A 15,955-nucleotide genomic window follows, 5' to 3' on the forward strand; every position below is an offset into this window, starting at 1 on the left:
ACCCACGGAATGGACCCTCCACAAGGACGTGTGCAAGAGTCTTTGGGCTACTTGGGGTCAACCCACCATAGACCTCTTTGCCTCCTCGTTGACCAAAAGGTTACCAATCTATTGCTCTCCAGTCCTAGATACAGAAGCAATCCACATAGACGCGTTTCTACTGGATTGGTCTCTTCTGGACTTATATGCATTCCCACCATTCAAGATAGTCAACAAGGTACTGCAGAAGTTCGCCTCTCACGAAGGGACAGGGTTGACGTTGGTTGCTACCCTCTGGCCCACGAGAGAGTGGTTCACCGAGGTACTTCAATGGCTGGTAGACATTCCAAGAAGTCTTCCTCTAAGGGTAGATCTCTTACGTCAGCCCCACGTAAAGAATGTTCATCAAAGCCTCCCCGCGCTTCGTCTGACTGCCTTCAGACTATCGAGAGACTCTCAAGAGCTCGAGGCTTTTCGAAGAAGGCAGCCAGTGCGATTGCGAGAGCTAGGAGAGCTTCTACCTTCAGAGTATACCAGTCGAAGTGGGAAGTCTTTCGAGATTGGTGCAAGCCAGCATCTATGTCCTCTTCCAGTACCTCTGTAGCCCAATCGGAGATTTTCTTTTACATCTGAGAAATGTTCGCTCCCTCTCAGCTCCCACGATTTAGGGCTACAGGAGCATGTTGGCTTCGGTCTTTCGTCATAGAGGCTTAGATCTTTCCAACAATTAAGATCTCCTTAAGTCTTTCGAGACCTCTAAGGAACGTCGTATGGCAACTCCTGGATGGAACTTAGACGTGGTCCTAAGGTTCCTCATGTCAGACAGGTTTGAGCCATTACATTCAGCCTCCCTGAAGGATCTCACCCTCAAGACGCTTTTCCTAGTGTGCTTGGCTTCGACTAAAAGGGTCAGTGAAATTCATGCCTTCAGTAAGAACATCGGCTTTTCTACAGAAAAAGCCACATGTTCACTTCAACTTGGTTTCCTGGCCAAAAATGAACTGCCTTCTCGTCCTTGGCCTAAGTCTTTTGATATACCTTGCCTGTCAAAGATCGTAAGCAACGAACTTGAAAGAGTGCTGTGTCCAGTTAGAGCTCTTAAGTTCTACTTAGCTCGTACTAAGTCCTTACGAGGTGGATCTGAGGCATTATGGTGCTCAGTTAAGAAACCATCATTGCCTATGTCAAAGAATGCTTTGTCATATTTTATCAGACTTTTAATACGAGAGGCTCATTCTCACTTGAATGAAAAAGACCGATGCATGCTTAAGGTTAAGACGCACGAAATAAGAGCTATAGCAACTTCCGTGGCCTTTAAGCAAAATAAATCTCTGCAAAGTATTATGGACGCGACCGTTTGGAGAAGCAAATTGGTATTCGCGTCATTTTACTTAAAAGATGTCCAGACTCTTTACGAGGACTGCTACACACTGGGTCCATTCGTTACAGCGAATGCAGTAGTGGGTAAGGGTTCTACCACTACATTCCATTAATTCCAATATCCTTTTAATCTGCTCTTGAATTTTTTTTTTTTTTAATTGGGTTGTACAGAAGGCTAAGAAGCCTTTTGCAGCCTTTTTTGATTTGGCGGGTGGTCAAATGTCATTTCTTAAGAGCGCCCAGATTAGGGGTTTGATGAGGTCCTGTTGTATGGGTTGCAGCCCTTAATACTTCAGCTCCTGGGAGTCTTTCAGCATCCTAAGAGGATCGCTGGGCTTCGTGAGGAAGAGAGACTAATAAGGCAGAGTAATCGTCTAAGTTAACTTCCTTACCAGGTACCTTTATATATTTGGGTTTTGTTATGATTTAACTGTCAAAAACTCTAAGCATATACGCTATAAACTTAATTAACTCTGGTCTCTACCCACCACCATGGGTGTGAATCAGCTATTATATATTCACCGGCTATGTTTAATATTTAAAAATGATATTTTGATTATAAAATAAATTTTTGAATATACTTACCCGGTGAATATATAAATTAAAGGCCCCCCCTTCCTCCCCGATAGAGACCCAGCGGGATGAGAAAAATTGGGTCTGTTTACATGTATATGCGGTATCTGGCCGATAGTTGGCGCTAGTGGGCACACCCGCAACCTTCATAGCGATCACTCGCGAGTTTTTGTGTGTTTTTCTGTCGAGCCGCCGGAGGCTCAGCTATTATATATTCACCGGGTAAGTATATTCAAAAATTTATTTTATAATTAAAATATCATGTTTATGAGTTGTTAGTAATAGATAAATAGCAAAATGAAGGACTTCTTATTGGTTGGCAATCTAAATATACTTATATTGTATATTATAGAATCTAAAAACAGTTATTTAACCTTTCAGATTTCATGCATGAGTAAAATACTGAAGCTTCGACAGTTTTTTTTGCATTATTTAAGATAGATCTGAGACTAAAAATAGATATGTACTGTGAACATAAATAGTTACTCTTCTTAGAATTTTTGAAACTTTTAATGCTCTTTCTGTATTCTTATTTAGTCAGTTCATATAATTTTGGCAGATTGTCAAAGAATTGTTGATGAGAAACCAGACAGCTGGCCACACTCCTGGATTAACCCAAGATGATGCAGATACTTGGTTAGAAGAGGAGGAACTGACTGAAGAAACAGCAGTCAAAATAGAGGGTATAAAGATGATGGCGAGATGGCTTCTGGGTCTTAAGACAGACGAAATATCTGCACAAAAGACCTTCCGCATGTTGAATGCTTTCATTCTTCATAAAGGGGATCTTTTGGTCACGGGTAAAATGCTGTAAGTGTTGAGAGCTTCAAATGGGGCTTTTTCATTAGGCAGACTATGTAGATTTTTATGGTTATTGAAAAAAAATGTTTTTTTGTATGTGTTGAATCTAGAATAAATAACAATAAAGTAAATGTAGGCTGGGTGCATCCATAATGAATAGAAAATATTAACTGTTAAAGGTGCTTAGATATATTTTTACTCACATTTTTTCACTGTACAGGAAAGTCGAGATGTCTCACCTGAGATTAGCATCTGGAGCCGCCATGTTGAAAATATGTGAACAAAAGGGTGTCGGTGATCAATTTACCGCCGAGCAGTTTTATAATTTGTCGCATCTCATGAATGTAAGTATGAACTCTCTCTCTCTCTCTCTCTCTCTCTCTCTCTCTCTCTCTCTCTCTCTCTCTCTCTCTCTCTCTCTCTCTCTCTCTCTCTTTTTTTTAGGGGGGAAGGGGGGCTGGCATCTGTTTTTAATGCTAAATTATGTACTGGAATAAGCTATAAAATTATGTATGCCATTTTAAAAGTAAAAAATTTTCCTTTGACAGGATGAAACTCCACAAGTTCGAGAAAGGTTTGCCATGAAACTACACAAGGGTCTGGCTCGAGGAGTCCCCAACAAGTGCCTGCCATTAGATTTTATGGGTTTCTATGCATTAGCGGGTTTAGAGTCTGACCGGCAAATGCGATTGGCTATTAAACAATATATGGTTGCAGATATATGTAAAAGAAGAGATTATATTCGTTCGATAACAATGACTGGTGGAAGTAAGTTTCTTATTCAATGTTTTTTATTATTGTTATTATTATTATTGTTATTACTTGCTAAGCTACAACCCTAGTTGGATAAGCAGGATGCTATAAGCCCAGAGACCCCAACAGGGAAAATAGCTCAGTGAGGAAAGGAAAAAAAGGAAAAATAAAATATTTTAAGAATAGCAACAATATTAAAATAAATATTTCCTATTTAAACTATAAAAATTATAGCAAAACAAGAGAGAAATTAGATAGAATAGCGTGCCCGAGTGTACCCTCAAGCAAGAGAACTACACCCAAGACAGTGAAAGACCATAGTACAGAGGCTATGGCATTACCCAAGACTAGAGAACACTGGTTTGATTTTTTATTGTCCTTCTCCTAGAAGAGCTGCTTACCATAGCTAAAGAGTCTCTTCTACCTTTACCAAGAGGAAAGTAGCCATTGAACAATTACAGTGCAGTAGCTAACCCCTTGGGTGAAGAAGAATTGTTTGGTAATCTCATGTAGATGGAGGTTTTTTCAAGTTTTGTATGCTGTACAGTACCTGTATTTGTTTAGTTTTCAAATGTTCAGGCAACAGGATATCGTCAGAACCTTGGCTTCATAATTAAATTAAGGGTACTTAATGTCATTAAAAGTATAAAGATTGTTGAATATTTCTCCTCATGTCATTATATAACTATACTGTATTATATTCCTATGTTATAACTGTAACAGGACTGTATGCTTTAAGATGTTTGCTCGTTTTTAATTAGATATCATAATGCCCGATTAGAATTTTTAGTGGAACTTGAAATTATTCAGAATACAATAAATCTTGGATTATAAGATTTGTATATATAAAGCGAGAGGTCAATAAAGAAAAATCTAAACTTTTTTCCCTTTTATTATTCAGGTGAAAAAGCTTCTGGACAGTTACCACACATAATGCCTGATTACATGTTAGTGTTTGCAGTCCCTATCTTAGTACATCAACCAGAGTTCACAGATCCAAACGATGTATCTCAGCTCACCCGAATTCGTACGTGCCTGTGGTTCATTTTGGAACCACTAATGACAAAGAATGATGCCTATTGCTTTGGATTCTACAAAGCCCTAATCGAGCAGATGAAAAATCACAAGGATGCTGTGATGCCAGAAGATGAAATTACTAATCAGGTATAATATTGTTGTTTGATATTTGCTTACAAGACAGTTCCTTTCAGTGTTCTTACTTAGCTGTCGGGCTTACCTCCTATGGGGGTAGATAACCTTAAATGAGTATGTATGCTTTCATGGAAGGGTCAGAGATTTTGATAATTGAATATGTTAGTTTTTTCTTCTGTTTTTTTGCTACAGAATCAGTTAATGTTGATACAAATTTAAATTTTTTCATAGGAACTTTGCTTTGTATATAATGAGGTATTTTAGTAAATATAGTGTGAAATCTTTTTGTTTCCATTTATGAATAGTTTTTCATAATCTGACTTTATGCATTATTACAGAAACTGTGGGCTGTTTGTGATTTAGCCATGGGATTAATATTATCAAAAACTACTAGTTTTGAAATGAAAGAGTTTCCATCAGATCCGCGTATACCTCCTATGTACTTCAAGAAACATGAGGATCCCAACTTTGTTAATGGTAAGTGTTTCTTTTGCTGCAAACATACATGTAGATTATTTTAATTAGCAAAAATATATAAGTGAAGACTGCAAAATAGAAAAAAAATATTAAGAGAAAGCAAAAACCAACAAAGTAAATTTAATACAAGAATTTTAGAAATACAGTAAGTGGTACTTAATTAAAAGGTAGAAAATTGTTTTCTGTTGAATCCTCTTTCACCATCACACTGATGACAAACCAATTTTATTGTGTTTTGTTATGGACAGTAAACATACTGTATAACAATCAAAATAACAACTGTGATGGATTGCCATAAGATAAATGTTATTGGGTTTATTCTCTAATCCTTCCTTCATAAATCTCTTTTTCGAACTCCGGGAGCTTAGAGGCATCCGGGATAACATATTGTTGTCGTTGTGGCAGTCCAGAACGCATGAGGTTCTCAACGAGACTCTCCTGGTTTTGTACCCTCTCAGTGGGGGACGTCATTAGGGAACCAATTTGCTCCAGTAACCTGCTCGAAAAGGCTTCCGGATCGAAGGAAGCCTCCGGGGTCTTAGTTTTTGAGCCTCTCTTCGCTCTCGACCCATGAGAGGACGATGAAGCTACAGCTGAGTCTTTGGGGACTCTGGCTGACGAAGATTTTACAGGGTTAGGGGATTTGGAAGACTTGCGGGTCTTTAATAAGGGTCTCCGGAGAGACTTAACCTTAGGGACAACAGGACGTGGCCTGATATAAGTCTCGCACTTTCCTGAAAACCCCTGAAAGGAAGAATTAGCAGAAGAGGTAAAAAAAGTCAGGCTAAGGAGAGGAATCTTAGCCCGGGACCCACCTGCCTCACCTACCTCCTTACCTAGCTCCGGCTCGTCAAGAGGCATAGGTTCAATGTCGAGGTTGATAGCCGCGACGTCCTCCACAATCGCTTCTCCCATCACTTCGTGGTCCTCAGACAAGAGCAGGGCCTCGGTGATCTTCGTAATGATGGGGTCCGCCACATCCTTGGGGACCGCAGCCAAGTTCTTAGCGTTAGGGTATATCAGGGCACACATTTCCTCGGACAAGACGTAGGGTTTCTTCGCCTTGACGTTGCGGGCAAACCCGCCGACCCAGACCTTAAGGGTCGCTAAGGCAGAAGTCTTAGAAGGCTGAGAGCACTGAAAGAGAATAAATCGTTACTAAGAGCCAAGTGACTTCGGCCAAGGAAGTGTAACAACATGTAGGCCGAGATTAGCCTAAATGTTTTAATTCGATCAGAGATTACAATGGGGATAACAAGGAAAATCCAGAGATTAAATCCGAAGTAAATCTAGATAGTAACGACTGGGACACTTACCGAATCCGAGGTAAGCGTGGAGGCAAGTCCGTAGCAGACCACGCAGTTGTCTGGATGCCAGACGATCAGATCATCCACTTGGACAGCGCAGTGAGCATGCGATCTGCATACATCGTGGCTGCACGCTTGTTGAAGCACGGCCACACAGGCTGTCATCTGACAGCGGACCACCTGTAATAATAAAGATACGTAAGTATCCCATAGTAGGTTAGAATCCCAAGGGGAACCCGGGTGCTCGGGGTACTAAAATTAAACCGGCATAGAACCTGGATAAATACTAAGAATAACAATCCGAACCGGTATAGTAATGGGGGTGGAAAAAACTTAGCATAGGTAGTAATTAATAACAGAGTTAAAACAAATCCGTAATTCGTATGATCATTCAATAAGAGTATTGTCACAAAGGGGAGTTATACTATCCCGTCGGTACCGGGGAAGTATAGAATAAAATTAAAATAGTAGTGACATGCTTATTCCGTTGGCTCCGGGGAGACAACTGAGGTGGACCCGGGGGTCACAACCAGCCTACCGGGGTAGGGAGTCGAAAAGGGAGGGAGGGAGGAGCCAATGGCTACCCGCCAGCCACAGGGACCTTAATAAACAGAGACAATAAATATAAGAAAAACCAGAAAATAAAAGCTCTAACGCGATTTCCCCACTAACAAAAAACTCTACATAATAGATGGGATACGGTACATAACGAGGTGGATCACGCTGAAAAAAACACAAAACGCAACCGAAATCCCCCCAGCCGACCGATGGCCAATCAGAGCGGCGGGGGAAAAAGGGCTACGACAAAGCATATAAGTGAGCGAACTAGACCATAACCTCGACAGCTGTTCTCGGCTCAGACGGAGGGAAGGAGTCAGTAGGTATCCCGGGGGAGGGATGAGTAGGGGAGGGGGAAGGGAGGCTGGGGAACGAGAGGACTTGACCCGTAAGGCAAAACAACTGACTCCAACGTCTCTGCGAGACATGAGGTATCCCTGGAGTGGGATAAGGGTATGGGGGGTCATACACCAATTGAGGGAGGGTATAAACTCAACCAGTAAGACAAAACAGCTGACTCCAAAGTCTCTGCGAGACATGAGGTATCCCTGGAGGGGGATAAGGGTATGGGGTGCCATACACTAAGAGGGGGAGGGGGAGGAATCAGCGAGAACTAGCCAATGGTGGCTCGAGGCGATCGCGTAGACGGAGGAAGGACAGGAGTACCAACCTGTCCAAACAGAACCACGAGATAACAAAGCGGAATGATCATATACGGATAATTAAAATAAAGTAAAATGATGTAACATGACGAACTAGGTATAAGGCATGCACAAGCTAAATATATATATAGTAAGAGAGGGACGTAGGGGAAATGGCAGGGAAAGAAGGAATAACAAAGCCGAGCCCTCCAGCGCGGGTAGGTACCGAGCTGGACAGGGGGGGCCAACACAACTTCTAGATCAAGGTAGATGCCGATCGGTAGGATAACAAAACTAGAATAAAAACTGCCAAGCGAGAGTCCCACTCGAACTAAAGGCGTCAATCTTAACTAGGCGGTAATATGAAATAAAAACTTAAATAAAAAAACACCCTAACGCGGTAATAAAACCTCTAGGTAGGCTACGCGCCTCGAAGGGTAGCAAACAAGCCAAACCTGAGTTCCAAGGCTATGATACGTAACATAATATCAGAATAACAAAGTGTTAATCGGTAATAAGCTCCAGCAACAGGTTCAAAACGAAAAACAATTAGTATAGAAGACTAATTGCAAGGCGTTAAGAACGAGCAAAGGAGGTAGCAAGCCAACATGGCCACCGTGGAGCGGGGCCATCGGAACTGAGAAAAACGAAAACTCTAGTAAAAGTAAAAATAAGGGCAGTGCTACCTCCAAAAGCTCAAAACTCATAGATCTAGCACTTGGATGAGAAAGCTTGGGAATCCGACATCTCGCACTAGACCAGGAGAAAAAACCGAAAAACACAGCCAAAAAATCACAACAAACAGACACGGTGATGCTATGAAAAAGGAGTGACGTAGTTGGCGTGGGTTGAGATGGTGGTAGTAGCATTCAGTGGTGGGTGTTGAACGGCACCTCGTTGTAACGGGGATATTGAAGAAGAGATATCTAAATGGTGCGAGACCTCTGGTTGTGATTTATCACGCCCCAGTATTATACCGACACCTTATATAGATGAGCGAGCTGGGTTTAACCCTGGCATTCCTATGCAACTTTTCTCTCTGGTAATTCATAGCAGTTATATACCTTAGAAATGATGCAAAAGGAGCATTTCACGGAGCGGCACAGGTCTCTCGCCCAGAAATAGATTTTTCCTTCGTCAAAATCCCTTTTTTCTGCCTTATCGTCAGCGCGGAGAGTGAGTTGCTCAGTCTCTGCTTGAGTCTCCCACACTGAGGTCTCCCTTAGTTTTGTTCCAGGTTTTGTGGCCAAAACTCGAACCTGTTGTTCACAATTTTGGCATACATGGCTGTTTTCATTAATTAATTGCAGATAATGAAAGTTGACTGCAATTATATATCTACCTACCACAGCACTTCTCCCAAATTTGGTAGGTATACAACGTAAGAAAAAAATTCCTTCTCACCGTTCCTCCTTGCCTAATGAGGGACTCGGCCGAGTTTGGTTGGTACTGCTAGGGGGCCACGGTCCACCCTCCCCCGTTATCCACCACAAATAAAACTCCATATGCTGACTCTCCTACTATTGCTACCTCAGTGGTCACCAAGGTGACCCGAGGTAGCAGCAGGATTTATCGGAACTCTGTCACAATCGCTCGTCATTCATTCTTATTTCAAGAACGCTCTTTTGCCTCTCCCACGGCTATGCTCCTGTCACCTTTATATATACAGTATAGATAGATAGGGTTGTGGTAGCCTATTGGAAATGTCCCTGCCTGGGAATCTGTTAGACAGGAGTTTTAGCCTATCTCAATCTTGATAGGTTCTAGTAGTGTGTGCACCCTCACCATCCCTGTTAGGTAGTGATGGGTTGTTTGGGGAAGCCTATCGGCCTACCTGCTGAGTCATCAGCAGCCATTGCTTGGCCCTCACTGATCCTAGCTTGATGGGAAGGGGCTTGGGAATACAGTCCTTAAGGCATTGTTCTGTCCTTTGCTTCTGCCATTCATGAGCAATCTTTTAGACAGATTTTTTATGTATGCTGGCTTTGTCTATTTTAATTTGCAGTTATTATTATTATTGGTGTTATTATTACTAACTAAACTACTACCCTCGTTGGAAAAACAAGATCTTATTACCCCAAGGTCTCCACAAGGAAAAATTGCCCAGTGTGGAAAGGAAATAAAGAAATAAATACAGTAAACTATATGAGTAGTAATGAACAATTAAAATAAATTATTTTAAGAACAGGAACAATTTTAAAATAAATTATTTTAAGAACAGTAATAACATTTAAACAAATCGTTCATATATAAACTAAAAAGAGAAGTGTACCGACACAGATACAAACCTTTGCTATTTATAGGGTATTAATTTTGGCAGCGCTGAAAACCAGCCAAGATAATTTTAGTGAGGGATAATTACCCCATCCGCTAGTTAGCGGGAGAGGGTTGGGGTAGACTGGCTACCCCGCTCACTCACACCTGTCGGTTGAGTAACCACTTTTGCTTTTGGCACGGTAGAGTGCGGATTTGCCGTCTCTCCCGTTAAACAAACTGCCTTGACTTTATTACTTTTCCTTTTTCTTTTGTGTGTATCGGTGCGTGTTTGGTTATTGTCCCGCTATGCGGACATGTCCAGGGATTGAAGGCCGCCGCTGCGGTACCTTCATGTCGTCCGTGGAGACGGACCCACACCCTTTATGCCCGGCTTGCCAGGGAACTCAGTGTTCGCGGGACAACACCTGTTCCGAGTGTAGGGAGTGGCCTGCCTCCCAGTGGGAGAGGTTTGCGCGTAAGAAGAAGTCTAAACGCGAATCTTCACTTTCGGGGTCTTCCTCGAAATTGAAGAAATCGCGGGCTTCTGCTTCCTCTACGCCCAAATCTCTGTCTGAAGCTAATCCTCGACCAGGTCCTTCCGTGGCACGGTCGAGCAGTAGCGCAGGGTTTGTGACTCCAGGTCAACCCTGAGGGATAGGCGAGGGTGGCGGCTCCCCTAGTGAGTTGGCTCCTTCGCTTCCCCCAGGCAGTGTCTGTTCCTTTCCAGACCTTGGGTCTTTGTGGCCATCGCTGTACATCGATGGTCCCCCTACGAAGGAAGTTCTCGAACTCCTCCGTAGGGGACCGGAGAGAAGGCGGTCATTTCCTTCCTCTGCAGAGGTCTATCCTCCCTTTTTGGGCGCAGGCGCTGTTGCCCGTCGGTCAGGCTGAGGGTCTGGTTCCGACGCCGAGGAGTTAGCTAACCCACCAGGGACGGTGGCAGGGCTTTCTCCAAGGCAAGCCTCTCCTTCGGGGGAACATATCTCTCGTTCACGAAAGAAGATTGCCTCTGTACGTTGGCAATCTTCTTACTCTTTAGGTTCTCCTCCAGGGGCGGAAAGAGAACCTTGTTATAAGTGTAGTTCTCTTTCGGGTGAACTCTCCTCCCCTGCGGAGGAATTATCTGTAGACCTTAATCAGTCTTGCCAACGGGCGAAGTCTGTTGAATGTTACTCTCCGGAGGTTCGTAGAGTGGAGGGGTGGGTAACCTCTCTCCACCCCGGACGTTCTCCTCCTCGGGCTGTGAGGAGACGTCTTTTTGAATCTGCTGGTTCTCCTCACGTTGACCCTTTGGGGTCTCGTAACGATCACCCTTTGGGCTGGCGTTATTGTGAGCCTTCGAGCTGTCGTCATGTTTATCTTGCGGGTTCTCATGACAGCAGGAGTTGTTCCGGTCTCCCTCACACTGAACCTTCGGGCTCTCGCGACTTGAAACCTTCGTGTTTCTGTTACGCTGAACCCTCGGGCTCTTGTAACAATGGTAACGTTGAACCTCTGGGTACTTGTACTGTCAGTCACGTTGATCCTTCGGGGTCTCGTGACAGGAACCTCGGTTCCTCGTTACGTTGACGCTTCGGGGTCTCGTAACCTGAGTTACGCTGAACCCTTGGGCTCTCATAACTTTAGTCACGCTAACACCTTGGTGTTGTGTGACAGAGAAACTTCGGTTTCTCGTTGCGTTGATCCTTCGGGTTCGCACAACACAGTTTACACTGAACTTTCGGGTTCTCGTGACCATAGTCATTCTTTTTATGACAGAGAGTTTACGAACTCTTGTTGTGTTGATCGTTTGCGCTCACATAACACAAGCTATCGTGAACCTTCGGGTGAGCGTAGGAGTGAGTTCTCTCACCAACCTGAGAGCTCTCGCGCGCACGACCGACTTGGCGCGTGCAAACAAATTGGCGAACATGGCGCGCTGGTTCATCCTATGGCGCGCCATATGCGCGAACATCCTGTTGCTTGCTATGCGCTTGAAAAACCTTATGCACGGCATGCGCGCAAACAACATACTGCACGGCATGTGCGCGAACAACCTTATGTGCGCCACAAGCGCAAAAAAAGTGCGCGCAATCGGGAAGGGCCCTCGTATCAGCTCCCTTCCGTCTACCAACATTTCGGCGCATGACCATCTTGGCGCTCACAATCAGTCTCTCAAGAACTTTAGGCCTTAACAGAGACAACAGTCATCTGCGTGACCAAGCCTAGATCCTATTCCTAAGGGTAGGCCTGTAGGGAAGCCTCCCTCAGACAAGAGAGTTAGGAAACCTGCCCGGGTTCATTAACCCAGGGAGCAGTGCCTTCCTAAGGATCTCCCCTTTAGTTCCTCAGGAGCCCGTGACCCCCTATGGCTTAGCACCTGATTCAGTGTAATGCGCTAAGCCATGAAAGGAGTTGTTTCCCGGTCCCAGTCCTTAGGTGACACACCTAGGATCCCCTTACCGCCTCCTCTCTTCCCAGGGTCCTCTCCTCCCTCCGATCCTAGGAAAGTTCGGAAGATTCCACACAGGCGGGTCCCCCTGGCAAGGGGAGACGGTCATCCCCTTGCTAAAGACCTCTGGAGGAGATTAGGCATGAACCTCAGGGTAGCCCCCTGCAGTTCAAGACGCCACAGGCCAGACAAAATGGGAAAAGGAAAAGGATTCGTCCTTTGCCCCTCAAGGAGGATAGGGTTACTTCCTATGGAGACTCCTTCCGTCCCTTACCGGTTGAGATAGTGTCTAAGAAGGCACGACCTGCAACCGGTCGGGACTCACCCCGTACGGCAACGGAATTACATTCCACCTGTAAGCCGACGGAGACCTCTAGACTTCTAGGGACAGAGGACCTCTGGCCTCGTGGGAGGGAACCGAAGGATTTGTTTACCATCCCAAAATCCTTGGCCAGGCTTCCTTCCTCACTGCCTCCCAGGCAGCCGGAAGCGAGCACCTCCCCGGCAGTCTCTCTATCCCCAGTCTATCCAGTTGACGACTTCGACCCACTCCGGGCTCCTATGGATGAGAGCTCGGACGTGGAAGGGCAGAGCGATCTCGAGGACAACGCTCTGCCAGCAGCCGCTAGCCTTAAGCTTACGGAGGATGAGAGGAAGGAGTCGGAACACTCCTTCTGACAGGTCCTAGTCTGCATCCATTCCATCAATGGATTTCCAGATCCATCGGAAGTCCCTCTAGATGGAAAGGAAACGGTCTTTGACCAGTTCTACGGCACTCAGAAACCTCATAGGGCCAGTGCAGCTTTGCTCTGGTCAAGGGGGTTGAAGATTGCCAAACAGAAGGCAGTGTCCCAGGCAACTGGGTCCACCTCCTCTTTCCGCTCCAGCTCGTCCTCCAAGCTCCTACCTCCTCCTTATGTGTTTCAGAGGATCTACTACGAGATCCTTGGGGAATCTCTTCCAACGCTGCCTTTTGACCACTCTATAGAGGCACTCTCGATAACTTACGGGACTTCCAGTCTCCTTTTCGGTTCTGAAATCCTTAACCAGGAGAAGGTGGCGAAGTACGCCATGTAGGCTACTTCATGGCTGGATTTCTGGTTAGGATCCTTAGGACAACTGATTACTTCTCTGGCCAATGGTCCGAATCAGAAAGGTACCAGCTCATGATTCTGTTGGAGATGAGGGCAGCCTTACTGGCCCTCAAAAAGTTCCACCATGTCCTGGCGGGCACTGGACGCTTACACATTTCCCCCGTTCTGTCTGATGTGAAAAGTCCTCAACCAGGTACGAGCAAGCAACAACTTGCAAATGACCCTCATAGCTCCGCTATGTCATCACGCAGAATGGTTCCCGGACCCTCAGCATCTCCTCACGGAGATCCTGAGGGAGCTCCCTCCACAGCACAACGTCCTCAAACAACCCACTTGCCAACATCTTCCACAAAGCCGTAGCTTCGCTTCGACTTCATGCCTGGAGACTATCCAGCACCTCCTCACACAGAGAGGCTTTTCACAACCGGTTGCGAAAAGAATGACTGGACACCTCAGGAGATCCACAGAGGCAGTCTACCAGGCGAAGTGGTCAGTTTTTTGTGGTTGGTGTCGTGGAAGGGGTATCTCTCCCCTCGATGCCTCTGTTCCAACTATAGCGGAGTTTCTTGTATACATTCAGAAAGAAATGCTTCTCTCGGTCTCGGCAGTCAAAGGCTACTGCTCAGCCTTGAGTCTTGCCTTTAAACTGAAAGGAGTCGATATTTCCTCCTCGGAACTTTCTTTGCTCATACGTAGTTAGGAGCTTACTTGCCCCCAGGCAGAGCTAAGACCTCCACCTTGGAACGTGGTTCGGGTCCTCAGTTCTCTGAAGGGCTTCCCCCATGAACCACTACGCCAGGCCTCTGATTGCCACCTCACGTGAAAGACGGTGTTCGTGCTTGCTCTGGCTTCGGCCAAGAGAGTCAGCGAACTTCATGGTCTATCTGCTGATGTCTCCCACTCTAGGAGATGGGGGGAAGTAATCTCAACTACATCCCTGAGTTTGTAGCTAAGACTAAAAATCCGGGTGTACGGGACTCCAGGTTCGGGCCATTTCGGATAGAGAGTCTTTGTTCTGTAACCGAAGATCCAGACCAACTGTTACTATGTCCAGTGTAGTCTGAGGTGTTACTTTAGAAGAACAGCAAAAGCTCGCCCCCGTGTACGAGCACTTTTTGTCAGCACAGGGAAGTTCAAGAGGAGGGTCACGAGGAATACTATTTCTTCCTGTATAAGGAAAGTAATCGAATACGCTCTACAGTGAACCCTTGCTACTTCGCGGTTCGACCATTGCGGATTCACCACTTCGCGGATTTTTTTCATAACCCATGTATATAGGCCTACATATATCGCGGATTTTCCGGAAATATCGAAAATACCGCGATGTGACCGATGGTGCGAGATTGGAGAAAGTAAGGAAAATTGAATCATGATCGATTTTCAATATAAATGAAACTTTGAGGAGCAACAAAGATATTTGTTAGAGAGATAGAGAGAGGTAAGGAATGGGAGGTAGTGAAAAGTAGCCCACAGAGAGAGAGAGAGAGAGGTAGAGAGAGAGAGAGAGAGAGAGAGAGAGGGGGGGGGGTTAAATGTAATAACCAAAAAAATTTGATAGGTTATAACACATTGGTGCTTATGTAATATCAACTGTATACTGTAGACGGTTTGAATAAGTTAAGAAATGGTATAAATGATACTTTGTTAGTGTATTCGTACACACTCAAGAGCGGCTGCTAGATGACAGCTGATCTAATCACAGCCAAAAGTAAAACAAAAAGAAGTCAACAATACTCGATTTTTAAAACACACCTGAAATTTAAAAACAAAAGTACACGCTTTCTTAATGTGCAATTAACTATTTAAGGATTGGAAATTTTATAGAATAAAATTATATTTCCCAAAAAATAGTGGTTTGCTGATGAAATCGGATGCCGTATTTTTAGCTATGATTGAAATGGATGTAGACTCGGCCTAATTTTTTCGTTTCGTATTTAATTGACACTAAGAAAACTAATTTTAGTTTCTTCATCTAAATGTAAGTATTGTATAACACGAAGAGAGAGAGAGAGAGAGAGAGAGAGAGAGAGAGAGAGAGAGAGAGAGAGAATGAATCAGCTGTTGTAATCAAATGGCGTGTTTTTGTTTAGTGAGAATTTCATCACCACGACTATAACAACAACATACTGTAATGAACTTTACAGTATTATACAGACTACTGTAATATGATAAAGTAAAATATTTGTAATCTATTTTATATGAAATGGGGCTTTTTTTTTTTGTTTGTTTAAAATTTACATTTACGTATGTAAAACAACTCTCTCTCTCTCTCTCTCTCTCTCTCTCTCTCTCTCTCTCTCTCTCTCTCTCTCTCTCTCTCTCTCTCTCTCTCTCTCTCTCGTAGATTGTTTTCCTGCTTTGCTACGTATGTATGATTTTATATAGATACGGTAAATAATATTTGTAATAACATATTTTATAAAAGCTTTTACTGTAATATCATTATTTATCACTTTCATCATGGCGTTAAATTCCTTAGTTTGTTAACTGAACGTACGTTATGACGCCGTCGTTTCAGTCGGCGTCATAAAGAAAAACATTTCATTTGGAAGT

The 15,955-nt window shown here is 44.1% G+C and overlaps 1 protein-coding gene across 5 annotated transcripts in view; it reads left to right on the forward strand.

Moving 5' to 3' along the window:
• The window catches only part of pds5 (cohesin associated factor B pds5), a 180,145-nt gene that overhangs the window by 122,803 nt on the left and 41,387 nt on the right, over positions 1–15,955 (forward strand). For all 5 annotated transcript variants that reach the window (XM_068386964.1, XM_068386968.1, XM_068386967.1 and 2 more), the window contains exons 16-20: positions 2,492–2,742; positions 2,954–3,077; positions 3,282–3,501; positions 4,388–4,650; positions 4,977–5,115. In XM_068386964.1, coding sequence (XP_068243065.1) covers positions 2,492–2,742; positions 2,954–3,077; positions 3,282–3,501; positions 4,388–4,650; positions 4,977–5,115 — 997 coding nt within the window. The remainder of the gene's footprint in view (positions 1–2,491; positions 2,743–2,953; positions 3,078–3,281; positions 3,502–4,387; positions 4,651–4,976; positions 5,116–15,955) is intronic.

This window comes from Palaemon carinicauda, chromosome 14 (assembly GCF_036898095.1).
Source record: "Palaemon carinicauda isolate YSFRI2023 chromosome 14, ASM3689809v2, whole genome shotgun sequence".
Taxonomy (NCBI): Eukaryota; Metazoa; Arthropoda; class Malacostraca; order Decapoda; family Palaemonidae; genus Palaemon; species Palaemon carinicauda.